Source organism: Hippoglossus hippoglossus, chromosome 13 (genome assembly GCF_009819705.1).
Source record: "Hippoglossus hippoglossus isolate fHipHip1 chromosome 13, fHipHip1.pri, whole genome shotgun sequence".
NCBI classification, from domain to species: Eukaryota; Metazoa; Chordata; class Actinopteri; order Pleuronectiformes; family Pleuronectidae; genus Hippoglossus; species Hippoglossus hippoglossus.
This window is the reverse complement of record NC_047163.1, coordinates 11505950-11520747: the sequence shown is the minus strand read 5'-3', so window position 1 is coordinate 11520747 and position 14798 is coordinate 11505950. Positions and strand designations below refer to the sequence as shown.

The following is a 14798-nucleotide window of genomic DNA, read 5'->3' as shown; positions in this document are numbered from 1 at the left end:
AAATACAAGCGGTCAGATGATTATACAGGTTTTAAAGAACAATTTAACAGAGGCTAGACATTTGATGGATGACTCTCCTCTTCCTCACACTATCCACTGTAGTTCTGCACACTAGCGATCAGGGACGGAGCCACTTTATCAAAGTCTTGACGATACACCTGCTCGACCAATCGTGAGACGGTCCCAGCTGTCAATCATGACATCTCAATCCGTAACTAAAACCAAACTCACTGGAAAAATTAACACTTGAACAAACATCATTGTTATAAGAGCTAAATGACAGGAACCTCTTTAAGAACATTGTATACGATGTGTACTCTGACTTTGTCCATGTCCCATCCACTAACATGGAGGAGTCATTTATGACCTATGCCGCAGTCATCCACCAGTTGACAATGGAGATGTTTTGGCTTCACTTGTGAGGAGCCGTCATCTTTGTATACAGTCTATCATCAGTACACCATGACATCACCGTTGGGTGTGGTCACCCAGAGCAACAGAGCACTTCTGAATAGCAGAGACAGTGAAATCACTGCTTTTATCTGGGTGTTAAGTTACTCTTGAAAAAAATATTGTATTATGAAAGAAAGGTACTGAACTCCAGACATTCTCATGAAGTTTTCCAGAGGGTCTGTTTGTTACTCCAGACATTGTTCCGGATATTTTTTTCTGACAGCCCAACTACTAAAATAACTGAGTGAGCCCATGTGAACATCCTGTGCTGCCTCCTGCACGCTCTACCTGAATGTTCCAGAAATGTTCTTGCGAATGTGTTTGACCTGGACTATCTCCTGCTGGATTTGTCGTGTGAATGGCAAACTCCGGAAAATGTTTCGATCGAATCTTACAGACATTTTCAAGAGTTCATGTCTGTCCAGTGAAGGATTTTTACCAACATTGCACTCACTCACTCCAAGTTGTCGTTTAGTAAATCTGGCTGAACTGTGTTTCTTGCCTTGTCAGACTGCTTTAAGCAAAGTTGCGTGTTGTTCTCAAATGTCAGTGATTAATGTGGCGAGTACAATCTTCTCACAACCCGTAGAAGCGAGAGCCAAAGATTCAAAATTACGGATTTGGTCAAAATATAACAGACTGGGAGTGGATAGATAAAACAAAACTGTCCCTCAAAGCAAAATTTACTCAATATAGAGAGGTTTTGAAATATAAATGATTTCAAATAAAAGAGTTCAGTCCCTGAATGCACTGTGCAAATAGGCGCGCGCACACACATCAAATGGAAATGACCATCGTGGGTCATTTTACTTTTCCTTCTTTCAGCCTTTCCTTTTCGTCCTTCCATAATCTGTCTCTCTCTCCTCCTACTTCTTCCCCCCCTCTCCTGCTTTCTCAATCTCTCTCTCTCTTTCTCTCTGTGAAGGTCATGCAATTGATTTTCCTCTGTCTATTCATTTTTCAAGACTGGCTTTGAAACGTGGGAAGCAGACAAAAGCCACACCGGCCCCTCCCCTACGCTCCATCCCTCTCCTCCACCCTCCACCTTCCTTCCCCTCTCTCCGCCGTCCCTCGCTCGTCCAAAAAACCCTCGGACCAGAGGGAGTGTGGAGGAATGCAACCTCCCCCCACCCTCCTCCATCCACGCTCCTCTCCTTCCTCCCCTCTTTTTCTTCCTTTATTCCTTCTACATTAGTCCCTTCCCCTCCTCTCCATCCTCCTCTCCCTTTCAGCTGGATCTCTGACCACATTCCACTAACGGAATTAAAGTCATGCATCACACTTAAAACCCTGCCAATGCATTGTGGGTAGACTTGTTCAAACTGATGTCCAAATTAGCATCGCATTTTCAGCCTCGGCCCCGCTGCGACTGTGTGACCTGCTTGTAAAAATCTCCAAACATTTAATAAAATACGCACACATCAGATCCTGACCTCGCCCAGGAAATGCTGGAGATAATTCAGACTGTAACACCGTCCACACCTGGCGCGTGCTGCGATTCATTGTGTTCGTCTAATGCCTCACAATTTTCCGTGACCTTCGCTGCAGCACAGTTCTATATATTTACAGTTATGGTCCACAGTGCTTCTCATTTTAGTGTGAGCAGCGTACCTTGCATTCGTCTTTCTAGCACACTTCCAGTTCATTCACAGGACAGCAGCGTACCTACTTCTCTACAGAACAGGTATTTTCCATCAAGGCCACGGAAAAGCCTGGAACACCGAAGCAAAACAATTCACCATGTGCAGAACGCAGTCAAGGCCGCGGCCGCGTGTGAGCACGCTGCTGCATGCGAGCACGCTGCTGCATGTACAGCAAATCACTCAGACATTCAGATTGTCCAGCGCTGCATGGTGGAAACATCGGTGGTTTCTGAGGACCAACAAGAGGATGTGACATTGAACAATGAAAACTGTCGAGTATCAGAAAGTAGAACTGGCAGCTTAATGAGATGCAGTTTCTCACATCACTTATGTACAGTGTGTACTTGTATAATATTATTATTATTATTATTATTTACATTGTCACTATTATTCACTGGTGCTGCTATTATTAATACAATCATTACATCTATAAAAAAGTATATATTTGATGGCAAACTTCTGACTGACTCCTGCAGGATCCAGATCTGACAAAAATCTATAAATATTATTATCAATAATATTATTACTATTGTTAATTATCAATATTATGATTATCATCACTGGTGCTGCTGTCGTTAATAACATCTTTACATCTATAAGTATAATTCTTATTATTTTCAGAAAAACAACCAGTCTGGCTTAAATATAATGGTTCCTAGTCTCTCTCTTCTCTCCCCCTTCTCTGTCTTTGCTCCCCCTTTCCACCCACCTCTCCTCTCTCTCTCCTCTCACCCCAACCAGTCAAGAGAGAGATGGACTCCCATACAAAAGTTGTGCACAACCGATGGTCACTAACCAAGGAATATATACCATCATGCATTGCACTCGGGGCGGAGAGACTGGAGGCGACAGAGCAGCAGGAACAGCCCGACCTGTCGCACAAATGTAAATACGAGCTTCACAGCACAAACTGAGACAAACAACTTTATTTCTACATTTAAAAAGAGTTTCCAGTTTCCAGAGTAGAGAAACCATTTCTTTCTTTTGCTGATGAGCTCAATAGTCATCAACATAGAAGTCACTATATAGTGACGTAGGGGTTAGTGAATGAGTGAGTGATTTCAGACACAGCCCAGTTCTGCTTGAGGTCAAGAGTCTTTTTCTCTCCACAGTCACCAAGTGTTTGATGGTTGTGGGAACTGTTGGGTTTCTCTGAAATATTGTAAGGCCTCTATCTTACTATATAAAGTGCCTTGAGATTATACAAATTTAATTAAATTTGATAGAAAAATAATAATGGCTTCAGCGTAGCACCTCCATTTTTGAAATTGTGGCACCGTTCTCAACAACAATCCCCACAAACATCAGAATGTTTGAAGTTTTTCTGGATTAACTACATTTTGGCCCTTCACCAGTATGAATACAGTAATGCCCAAAAGCTGCTTCCATTAATATTCAGCACAGAACTGGGAGACGACTTCAATGTAGCCATTCTTTGATCATAACTTTGCTCATTTCAGACTAATTTAGGCAGAATTTGTAGATGGAATCTTGTGTTAAGACACTTTTAAACACTAATGCATGAAAAAGCTTGGTATAAAAATGAAAAAAGGTTCCATTCCTAAAAGTAATAATGAATCCTTCAATGATGACAAATGATAGACTGAGAAAACAATGGTCAGAATTGCACCAGATGAGGTGTAAATATTCTTTAGAGTCACACAAACAATAAAACCTACTTTTCCCAGAATACAAAACCAAATCCACATGTTTTCATTAGAGAATGTCTGGTAAACACCTCGACTTACAAACTCCACAGCCCCACTATCTTCCTGCGTGTTTCTGTTATTTCCAAGACCAGTAGATGTTGTTGCCTCCATCAAAGAGGCTGTGTTTTAACCCCTGTCAGTTTGATTGTTGGTTTGTTCCTCAGCAGGATTCTTCAAAAACTACAGAGCGGATTTCCATGAAACTTGGCTGAAGGATGGGACACGGGTCAAGGAAGAACCCAATAAACTTTGGTGCAGATCCAGACAAAGTTAACTTTCTTAAATCATATTTTTACAATGTTAGATAGGCTGTTTTGTTTTAGATTTCCACCAATTTTCAATTCATGGATGAAAAGGGAATCAGGCATATTAAAGGGACTGATATCTATGAGTGTGTGTGTTTGTACAATTTGGCGGAGTTATGCGCTCTACTGAGTGACATTGTAGTTATTCAGCTGTTTTTATAATAGATGAGAATATCTAAACTGACCTCAGTGTGTACAATAAGCGGAGTGCCCCTTTTAGGATTTTAAGATAAATATTGTTTTGACGTCAGTGCTTAAACGTCAGTTCAGCATCGACACTCAGCTCAACTTATACAATTAAAGTCATTGTATCTTATCAGGAATAAGCAGTGAATATTGTATCAAAGCAAATCACACACGTTACACACAAACATGCTTTTTACATTTGCTTACACTCAAATTAGACAAGATCAGCCATGAAAACACACACACACACACACACCTCTAATGGTACTGTAGCTGCATCATTTCCCCTCAGTAATAGTAGCAATTAGACAGGCTGTATAATTACACTGTCCTCGTTATATAGTTAATTTCTGTAATTACAAATCGCACCAATAGTTTACTCCCTCTTTGTGTATCATCTTTCACACACACACACACGCACGCGCACACGCGCGCGCGCACACGCACACACACACACTAGGCCAATGCAAAATCTTTGTATGACTCTATGCACATGTATGTTTACAGGTTTGTGCAGCACGCTCACATACACAGCAGCAGTAATTGCGGTTGCTAATAGAGGAGCAGATAATTGTCCTGGTCTGAACTGAATATTTTGTGGCGTGGGGCGTCTCTGTGGGCGGGAGTAAGTGGGTAGATCAGACTGCTGAGGATTGCTTTTGACTGAAAGAGAGATGCGAGTTGAAACGTGGTTTGAAACGCGGTTTGTGTCCATTGGCAACACACATCAGCATATTTATCTCTGCTGTGTAATTTTCTTACAGGCCCGAGCTGCAGGAATCATCAGCGGAGAAATGATCCATCACAGCCATGTTTAATTTAAGTCTGCATACTTGCACGCTAGAGTTGTTTGTTTTATTTCAGCCGTTCACAAATTCAAACTCAATGGACCACTTTCATGACAACTCGATGAAAGGCTGAAACAATTACAAATACGTCCGACCCGGACTGTAGCCAAGATTTTTAAAAATATTAAGCTTGTGAATCTCATCCAACCTAAGGAACGTTTGACCAGACAGCAGCTAAAGGCCCGAAATGTTTTCATTATTGGGATTGTCATGTAAATTTAATTTAAATAAATGCTGTTTGCAGACCTCTCCAAGTTGCCAGGAATGAAAAAGTGAAGAGAAAAGTGGACTATGATTCTTTTCATGGGCTAAAATCAATCAAATGTAAGTATATTAAAGGCTCAAGTAAACTGCACTCAACCCATAGTATAAATGAAGAGTGTTAACCCCTCAGTTCACTTAAATCCTCAGACAAAGTACATGGGACATGACCCCAGTGTCCTCAGAAGTATCAATGCCATTGTGTCCAACCAACTGTGTTCAGAGACGTTGCAGAACAAATTATAGATGTTACTTAATTCCACATAAGTCAAAGGAAAGATGTGATTAGATGCTAATTCACCCAGGGTGGTGCTGACTGACACAAAGACGAATCCACACAAGCTGACAATGTTTCAACTCGAGGGAGAACGTTGCACGAATCACAATTCTTTTTACTTTCTTCATAAACATACAGAGACAAGAGTAGAAAAGAGAAAGAGACAGCTTCTGGAGTGTTTTAAAAGCAGTCAGATGCTGAGCTGAACCCAGAAACACAGACACGCACCCACAGGCGCAGTTGGTGCATCTACAGCCAATAGATTGGCTCTTTGGGAGATTACACAAAAATTGTTGAATCAAATTTGTGCAAAAAAACCCTTTTGTTCTTTCTTTTAAAAATGTTTCCCTTCACCTCACCTTTGCTGCAGTTGCTTTCACCCTCCATTAAAGGAATCCAGGGTGGGTCCCCCTGGCTGGCAAAGGTGCGCATGTGCAGGTAGCTGATGGTCAGCCGGATGACCGAGGCTTTGTCCAGCTGGCTGGTGATGGCGCCGGGCAGAGGCAACATCTTGGCCAGCTCAAAGAACTCGAAATTCTCCTTCCCCCGCCGTGACCGCGCCGCATTGCGAGACTTCTCCTTGCGCAGGTTCTGCAGACTGTGGGTGGGAGGTGAAGTGTATTAACGGTGGACAGGACAAGGGGGGAGAGTGGCATGAAAGGGGAAAGATAGAAATAAAAATGGAAGAAATATATAAATGTGGGGAGGAGAAGAATGAACAAAGGGGCAGAGAAAATAGTCTGAATCAGCACTGTGTGTATGGATTGAAGACACTGGTAAGGTGGGGATCAGGTAATGCCCACTTACTGACCACCTGTTGATTGATTCATGCTTTATATAAATGACCTGGGCATCAATCTAGAAAACTCATTTCATAAACACATATGATTATAATAGCTGCTGCAATTCAAGTGAAACAATCTCCATTCTTACCCATCTCTTGCAGATTGACCTGGTAATTACAGACAAACGCCCTCCTTCTATCTGGCAGAACAGAGTCCTAATAATGCCATTTGCTCTAAAATCTATATGTGAATTTACACAGACACACACAATCTCTCACTTTCCCTCTCTCCAACCCCCTTGTTCTCCCCCTCTCCCTCCCTCTCTCTCTCATCTGGTCCTGGGCTAGTGAGCTGAAGCCATGATTGAGGGATCAATAGGAGAGGGAGGGCCAGAGTGACAGAGGGGGGCCGGGGCTCAGGTAGCCTGTCTCTCTGATTGGGTATTGACTCTCCTCAATGAGGCCTGAGTGGTGGAATTATGTTGTCACAGCCACTTCACAATTTGTGTCGGTGCCGCGCTGGAATAAAGTGTGTGTGCATGTGCATGTGTACGTGAGTGAGAATGAGAGCTGGAGGAGAAAGAAGAACTGGCCTCTCTCCCTCATGCCTGTGTTGTTGATTCTCATCCTAAGAAAGACCACATGTAGTGTGTGTGTGTGTGTGTGTGTGTGTGTGTGTGTGTGTGTGTGTGTGTGTGTGTGTGTGTGTGTGTGTGTGTGTGTGTGTGTGTGTGTGTGAGCAAAAGTAAGAAAGCAAAGAAAAGCACTGCACAGCGTGTTTACATGTTTATATCTTAATCAGCCACAAAGCCACGATCTCACTGCTGTTCTCTAATAAGGGAAAACAGTGAGTGTTTCTCTGGGTGTGCGTGTGCGTGTGTATATGTGTGCGAATATGTGTTGCGGTCTCACAACACTGCCAGCCTCTGTAACATCTCATTATTATACTGCCTCGACCCCGGCCACCGAGAACAATCAATACACACACATTGATTCTGCTTAGTTTTTATATCCGCCTGTAAATGACTGGGCATTAATAATTCCAGCCAAATTTAGTTAATCTCCCAGTAAAGGGGGGGGGGACGGGGGTTAGCTCTGACAGAATTGGCAGATGAGCAACAAAACAGGTTACATGTAGCACCTTCTGCATTGTGTCTCATTGATGGGAAATCCTTCTCCAGGCTGTCAGTGTGACTGCACGTCTGTGAATACGTGGATTTCACCTTGCAGCGATTAATTCATAGGCATGCATGAAGGCTTATACAGTATCAACCTGTGCGTTTGTGCATGTGTGTGCGTGCCATGTCTTGTGTCTCACCAGGGCAAGGTGGGAGGCTTGGCCAGCAGTCCTTGGAGAAAATCCCACTCCACGCTGACACACTTCCCTTCGCTGACGAACGGCATAGTCGCCATCCTTCTCCCAATCACGTGCCGGCGCTGCCGTTAACGAAGGCTCTGATTGGCCGAGGATGTGACAGACTCAGACCTGGAGACCCACGACAGGAAGCAGAGGAAGAGGAGAAAGAGAAAAAAAGTTGTGTAAGTTTGTTTCATTGACCAATAAATAGCTCTTAGAGTAGGAATGAATTTATATGCGACATGCTTCAGTGAGACTTTAATTAGCAAACATCACAATTTATTTAACAATCAGCTTCTTAACAAAATAATTCATAGGCCTAGAGTGAGCATGAAGAGTTTCTTTAAATAAAGTTAAACTATAACGGCAATCAATAGATACGCCACGATCCAACAGTCCCCCTACGAAACCACATTGACATTCACTAGATCCAGACTTCACTCATAGATATCAATTCCCTGAATCAAGATTCATGAATTATTCTGAGAAATCAATGAAAATGTCCAAAGAACGCCAACGTTAAAGAAAAGAACATCCCGATCCACACCGAAATCAGTTTTTGCGTAATACTGCTAAATGGCAACTGTAAAATATACAATAAAAAAATATTATAATTTCTTATAATTTCTTACTTCATCAAGAAAGAAAAAAAGAAAAAAAGAAGAAACACGGAAATAAAGAAAGACAGAAAGACATGATAGACGTGAAGTTGATAGAAAAGTGATTAGCTACTGTATTTCTGCTCATAAAGTTCAGGGAATGATCTCAGAGTTAAAGACATGAGACAAAACACTGAGCATCCTCTGAAGTCATAATCGTCTCTAAGGATGAGACACATCATGTCGTCCACCGTCTGTTCTCTTGTGTTTTCTCCACCTTCTGCTCGCCTCGATCACCTCCCTCCTGTAGAGGAAGTTGCCAATATTCGTCCCCGGCCCTCGACCCAAGTCCCGCTCCTCACCCGATTCCCACCCTCCTCCTCTTCCTCCTCCCCTCTGTGCTGTGTTGACATTTAAAGGGCTAGTGTGGCCCCGAGCACCACGGTGTCATGCCCTTGGGCCTGAGATGCCCTCTCTCCCTCTCTCTTACTGCTGCTCACTCTCTAACTGTCTCTCTCTTTGGCCCGGCTGGGTCAGCACAATCAAGTCAGTGGAGCTTTGCAGAGCAGGCCAGTAGAAATGGATAATGTCTCCAGCTTGAGCATGGTTATGCTGACCTTGGCTAAGAGGGGTCGGCAGAGGCTGGGCAGGATTGGCAGATATTGTTTTGCAAATCCAAGGCTAAAACAGCTAAATCATTAATTGAATGAAACATTCAGGAACATTATGGCATGAAAACATCTTGGCTCAGTTTCAAAAGGCAGCAGAGTCAATGAGGGATTCAACAAAAAGAGAACAGTTGTTGAAAGGGGAGAACAGGTCATTCGCGTAGCTTTAGTTTTATTCTGGATTCAGGCAGAAATAATGAAGCAAAAAGCAAATCAAAAAATGATGTTTTTTGTTTAAGAGATAGTGAGATTGATCAGTGGACACAAAGTATGTGGATATACATTGAATATTTACTTTCTCCTTCAACCAGGCAGAACCATAGACTGTATATAAAGATGGACGACGTGTCTCCACTTCCTTCCACTATCCAGCAATGAAGCTGGATACAAACGCTGCCATCTTTTGAAACTAGAGTTTACGCAGTTGTGATCGGGGATAGAGTATCGGAGGAGTGATGTCATGTTAATACACATGCTCGACCAATCAGGAGGCAGCTGTTTTTATAGCATCAAATAACTAGTTAGACTAAACTTACTGGAAAAAATGAGCACGAACATTTATCAGTGTGATAAAAATGACAGAAACCATAAAAAAATGTATTTGACATTTTTTTGTTTCCTCCGTGTCCCATCCACTAAGACGGAGGAGGCAGGACTTATGACCTATACTGCAGCCAGTCACCACTTTTACATAGAGACTATGTGCAGTGCTCAATGAGTCTACACCCTGAGCTCCAGCGGCTCTGAACTTGCACATGCACAATGACAACGCTAACATGCTAATATGTAGCAGGTATTAAGTTAACTGTGTTCACCAATTTATCCAAGATACTTATCCAAAGTCTTAATCACAATGAACTGTCACATTTACCTTGATGAGGATGCACATAAGCTAATGCTAACTTTTTTTGGAAAACACATTAGTGCAGGAGTAATTGCAGCTTGATTAATTAGAGTTTCTAGCACATGATTGATCGTTAGAGTAATTATCTTGTTGCATTATCAATTGTTGCTGTTGTTTATTACATTGGATTCAGAGAATTAAAGTCAGTATGGAAATAATCAACCTGCTTATTTGCTATATCGGGTTAATTTGCCAGCCCCATTTTTCACCTTTCCTCAGGACACTTGGAAACAACAAAAACAATGGCAGCTACATACTGGTTTGGTTTGGTTAGCACCGCTATGTTTCGGGCTAAATTTTGCATCGCTGTACCACAGTTACACGCGTCTGCTTCACCTAATATTACTTGAAACGCAGCGTTCTTCTCAGGTATTTGACGGATCGCTGATTTGGACTTTATCGCCACCTACTGGCCCGGCATACTTGTTTGAGCCTTTGTAGTCGTTTGTGTGTTCTCGTCTGCACAAAGATATTTTGTAAAACCAAAGATATGTGGATGTGGGGAAAGTATCCGTTAAAAATATATTCGCAGTAGTGAAGATAAGGCCTTACATTGACAGAATATTTTGTCCTATATGAAAACCGAGATCTCTTCCCGTCAGCCTGACAGTCCTCCTTTCAGAGACTCTGGTGAAGAGGAGACGGGGTCGAGCACAGAGCAGAGCACCTCTGTCTAACAACTTCACCTCTGTCACCTCTCCTCGCTCACCTGGATAAATGCACTACATGCCAAATTAGACTGTGCACAAGAGGACACAGCGATCAAAAGGAGACACAAATTTTCACACAAACGCACATGCCCGCCTTTTTCTCCCCCATCTCATATCTGTATGTTTATCTCTTAATTGACCCTATCTGCGCTTATCTAATCTCCCCCTCCCATCTTTCCGTCTCCACCTATCTCTCCATCTCTCTCTGCGTCTCCCTCTATCTGGACAGACACCGGGGCATAATGGACAGGGGCCTCCACAGTAATTATTCAATCAGCCTCATAACCTTGTCGCAGGTTGGAGCGGCCCATTAATGCACTCACCCAAATGGACCCCGCCACTTTGACTGCTAATGCTCAGGCTAGCTAGCAGCACAACAGGCTGAATGTCAGAGGTGTCATGGAGACAGAGAGTCTGACACGTTCCCATCAATGGAACCGAGTCGACTCGTAATGAATGGAAAAGGAAAGTGCGACTTCTGAGAGCGCAGAGGGTAAAAATATAGCGCGCCCACGGCCGTAGAGATCAACCTGCATCAAGTGTGACCGCAGGTGCTGGCGATGTGTTGCTGCAGTGCTACATATTCATAAGTGTGGCGTACTTGTGTGTACACGAGTGTGTGTTTGGGACCCCGACCCTATAGAGCCGTGCTCTCTTGGCACGGTCTCAACATCAGCACAGAGGAGGGCACTGCGGCGAGCGCTCACAGCCGCTGTTTGCCGTGCGTTCCTCTCTGGCTGCTCGCTTGGCTCCCGCTCTGTTTATTTTCAGCAGGGACATTTAATTAGGGCCTCCAGCTGTCAGAGGTTCGTTAGCGTGCCCCTCCTCTCCCCGAGCCACCCATCCCCTCGGGGAGTCAGGGGCATCAGGCAAATGAACACATTTAAGTCAAAGAGCACGCAGAGAGACAATAGCCCCGCTGCCATGCCACCACCTCCCCTAGGTAGAGACATGGTTGTTTTATGCCTCATCTCCCCAGCCCCTAGGGCCCAATACGGAGCCTGGCCAAGACTGTGAATGTGGAGGTGGAGGCAGAGGAGCCCTCATAGCCCACTGGAGACAACGTGCACGCTGCGATCGTGCGAAGGTGAAGAGCAGGATGGAGCCTAGCGATGCACAGTTTACAAGAAAAAGAGAACAGCTCCAGGTCTGAGGGTTTTTATGGTTCTTTTGATGTCCTCTAAAGGACTGCAAATCTGACAACGATATATATGACCCTGCATGTAGAAAACCCTTTCCCAGGTTTCTATCCTGTGCATTTGATAAACTCAAGAAATTACAAGGCAGTTTTCTTGCTCTGACATTTAAGGGGGTATCCTGGTAGCCGGGGGATAAAGATGCATAAACTGTGATCTTATCGTCTCTGAAGTTTACAACATGCAAGCTGCATTTTGTAACACATCATTTCCCCAGCATTTACATGAACATGCACGAGCCCCATATGACAAACATTAACAATTTGAGATATTTGCAACGTTTCCATATTTAAAGTTCTAGGGAGGAAAAACATCCCCACAAACTATTATGAGTTTAGCATCAGTTGGTAATTTCCAGGGTTTACTGGGAGTACTGGTTTTACTTAATAAACCCTTGTTAATGACAGCTTACAGAGGGCTCTCCCTCTTTCTCCCTCATCCATCTTTAACTATCACCTACCAGAAGTAAAAGTCGAGTACAGGTTCGACAGCGATGTAAGATATTCCTGTGAATAATATTTTATCTAACAGAAGAACAGAGACAGTTCAATATCATGGAAGATGTAGAAAACATGGTCGGTAATAACATGGACAGAATATTTGATGTAGCTAGTTTTCTATCTCGCCTTTCATGTTGTTGAGTAGTTGTAAATGAGCGTCTGGAGCATCCAGGGAGATGAAGTTTGGTATTCTGGTTGGAGGGCTGAAAACTACTTATCATGCATTACGGCCCGGGTTGGACCTCAGGATTTGGAAGTCAAAAGACTTTTTAATGTACAATTTTTCAGCCGCTGATCAATCGACAGCTGCTGGACATGAAGATCTCTCTGCCTCCTCTCGCTCAGTATTCCACAGTCTGACTCGCTCGGCATTCTGCTTCCGTATCAGAGCGCCGGCTGCAGTTGACCTTGACGACTCTGGATCATTCCCAACCCAAGGTTCTCTCCAACTCTCAAGGGCCTCGGCGTCAGCCCCCGCCCTCGTCCATGCCTCTCCCATCATCCTCAACACCCCCCTCATCTCTCCTAACCCCCTCTTCGCTCCACCCTGGCCCCTGCCTGGGTCATTAATTATCTAATGGAATCAATACAGTGTTAGATTGGACCAGAGTGACCCCACCCGCCCCCAGGTATCTCCGTGATGATGAGGAGGATGAGGAGGGTTTGGAGACAGTGTAAAGGAATGATGATAACAGCTTGTTTGAGAGATCGAGCAGCGTGCAGTCAGCGCGGACCGTCCCTAAACTGGAAGAATACAGAATAAAGAGATCGGCGATAAATAAATTATTAGAGAGGGGGAGAGGGGGGTTGACAGAGACCGGATGGGGGATGGAGAGAGCATAAGTAGAGGCGGAGGGAGGCAAATCAGACAGTAAGAGAGAGGGAGAGACGGAGAGAGGGAGAAAAATGATGGACGGATAAAGACGTGGTTGGAAAAAAAAAAGGGAGAGAAAGAGATTTGCTAATGTTCACCCTAGGTAATCAATATCTTTGTCCTCCTCTTTTATTACAGAGAGCTTTGGTGAGCACGCTTTGATGTCCACTCCTCACGGGCGTGAAGCTACGCAGAATCCAATCCATGCCTGTCATAATTATCATCTGCCTCGGCCTGAATACATCCACAAAAGAAACGCTCCACTTCACCTGCGCTGTTTTTATTATGAAGTTGAAAGAGCTATTGCACAGAACCTCATATATTTACAGTGTTTACGAGATGAATTACCTATTTTTCTGATAATTGGTGTCCAGTGATTTTTCTCAAACTATATTTTTTACGTCTTGCTCAGTATTAAAAGTGAATAAAAAGTGTAATAACTTGTAGATGGATGCAGACTTTACTGCAAAAGATGGAATTTTCTGAAAAGAGCATAACGCACTAACTTATTTATCGTGACTTCATCTTGATTTTTATTGAAGAGACAGAATAAACAAAATGATATAAACGGAATTGTAATATAAAAAATATACAAATTACACAATTTTAATGTTTTCACTTTTTACTATTACCATCTTAAATTAACCTAACCATGTATCAAAACTAGTAAAGTACATTCTGGGGTTGAGTTTTAATGGTTTGGGCATAAAGCTGACAGAATCAACAGCGTGATAGTGTAATTCCACTTCAATAAGAAGAATTGATTAAAATATTTCATCAGAGAAAATTATAAAGAATAACTACAAGTGCAACACATCTGAAAGTATTGATCAATCCAAATAGCAAAAATAAGAAGTTAACTGTCCCTGACCCTTCTATATCTCTGCTTAAAAGAATGAAATAGGCCAAGACCAAATAATAGCTGCAATCTATTCTGAGGTTAAACACCTCGACCTCTTTGTAAGGCAAGGCTTAAGGTGGAAAGTAGGACTTACAGGAACGTCGATGAAAGAAAAGGAAACTCTTATTTTGAGCACAACAGGAATGCTAATGTGCTTACGTGTTAGCAGAATACTGGTAATAGTCATATATATAGTGTTTCTTATTTAGTTTTTCCAAAATGTGTGAAAGTTATTGGTGAAGAGACAGAAAAGGTAGAACGGAGACAGAAAGTTCGGTCCTCCGACTGCGGAAGAGTCCGCTAAGTGGATGCAGCTCTCTGTATAAGGCTGAAGACAGTAAATCCACTCCTGCAGGCAGAGACCACATCAGCACTGACCTCCAAATAACCACAGGCCAAAAGAACAGCACACAGGGTCACACACTCCCTCCAACACACACTCACACACACCAGTCTGTGCACAGGATGCCAGGATTGAAAGCACACTCTCGTTCCAGACCCCAGCGCAGAGACGTCCACATGTTAATACAGACACATCAATTAGCATGGTGCAAATGTCAGAGTTCAGAGCGGAGTCAAACTCTTGATAAAAGTTGCAAAAGTTGTGTAGGTGTCTCTCAGCA

General features: G+C 43.1%; 1 protein-coding gene across 10 annotated transcripts in view; it reads right to left on the bottom strand.

Moving 5' to 3' along the window:
• Window positions 1–14798, bottom strand: part of npas1 (neuronal PAS domain protein 1) — a 69632-nt gene that overhangs the window by 23210 nt on the left and 31624 nt on the right. For all 10 annotated transcript variants that reach the window (XM_034604683.1, XM_034604688.1, XM_034604686.1 and 7 more), the window contains 2 exons: window positions 7785–7952; window positions 6042–6280 (listed from right to left, as the gene is read on the bottom strand). In XM_034604683.1, coding sequence (XP_034460574.1) covers window positions 6042–6280; window positions 7785–7879 — 334 coding nt within the window. In that variant the 5' untranslated portion in view covers window positions 7880–7952. The remainder of the gene's footprint in view (window positions 1–6041; window positions 6281–7784; window positions 7953–14798) is intronic.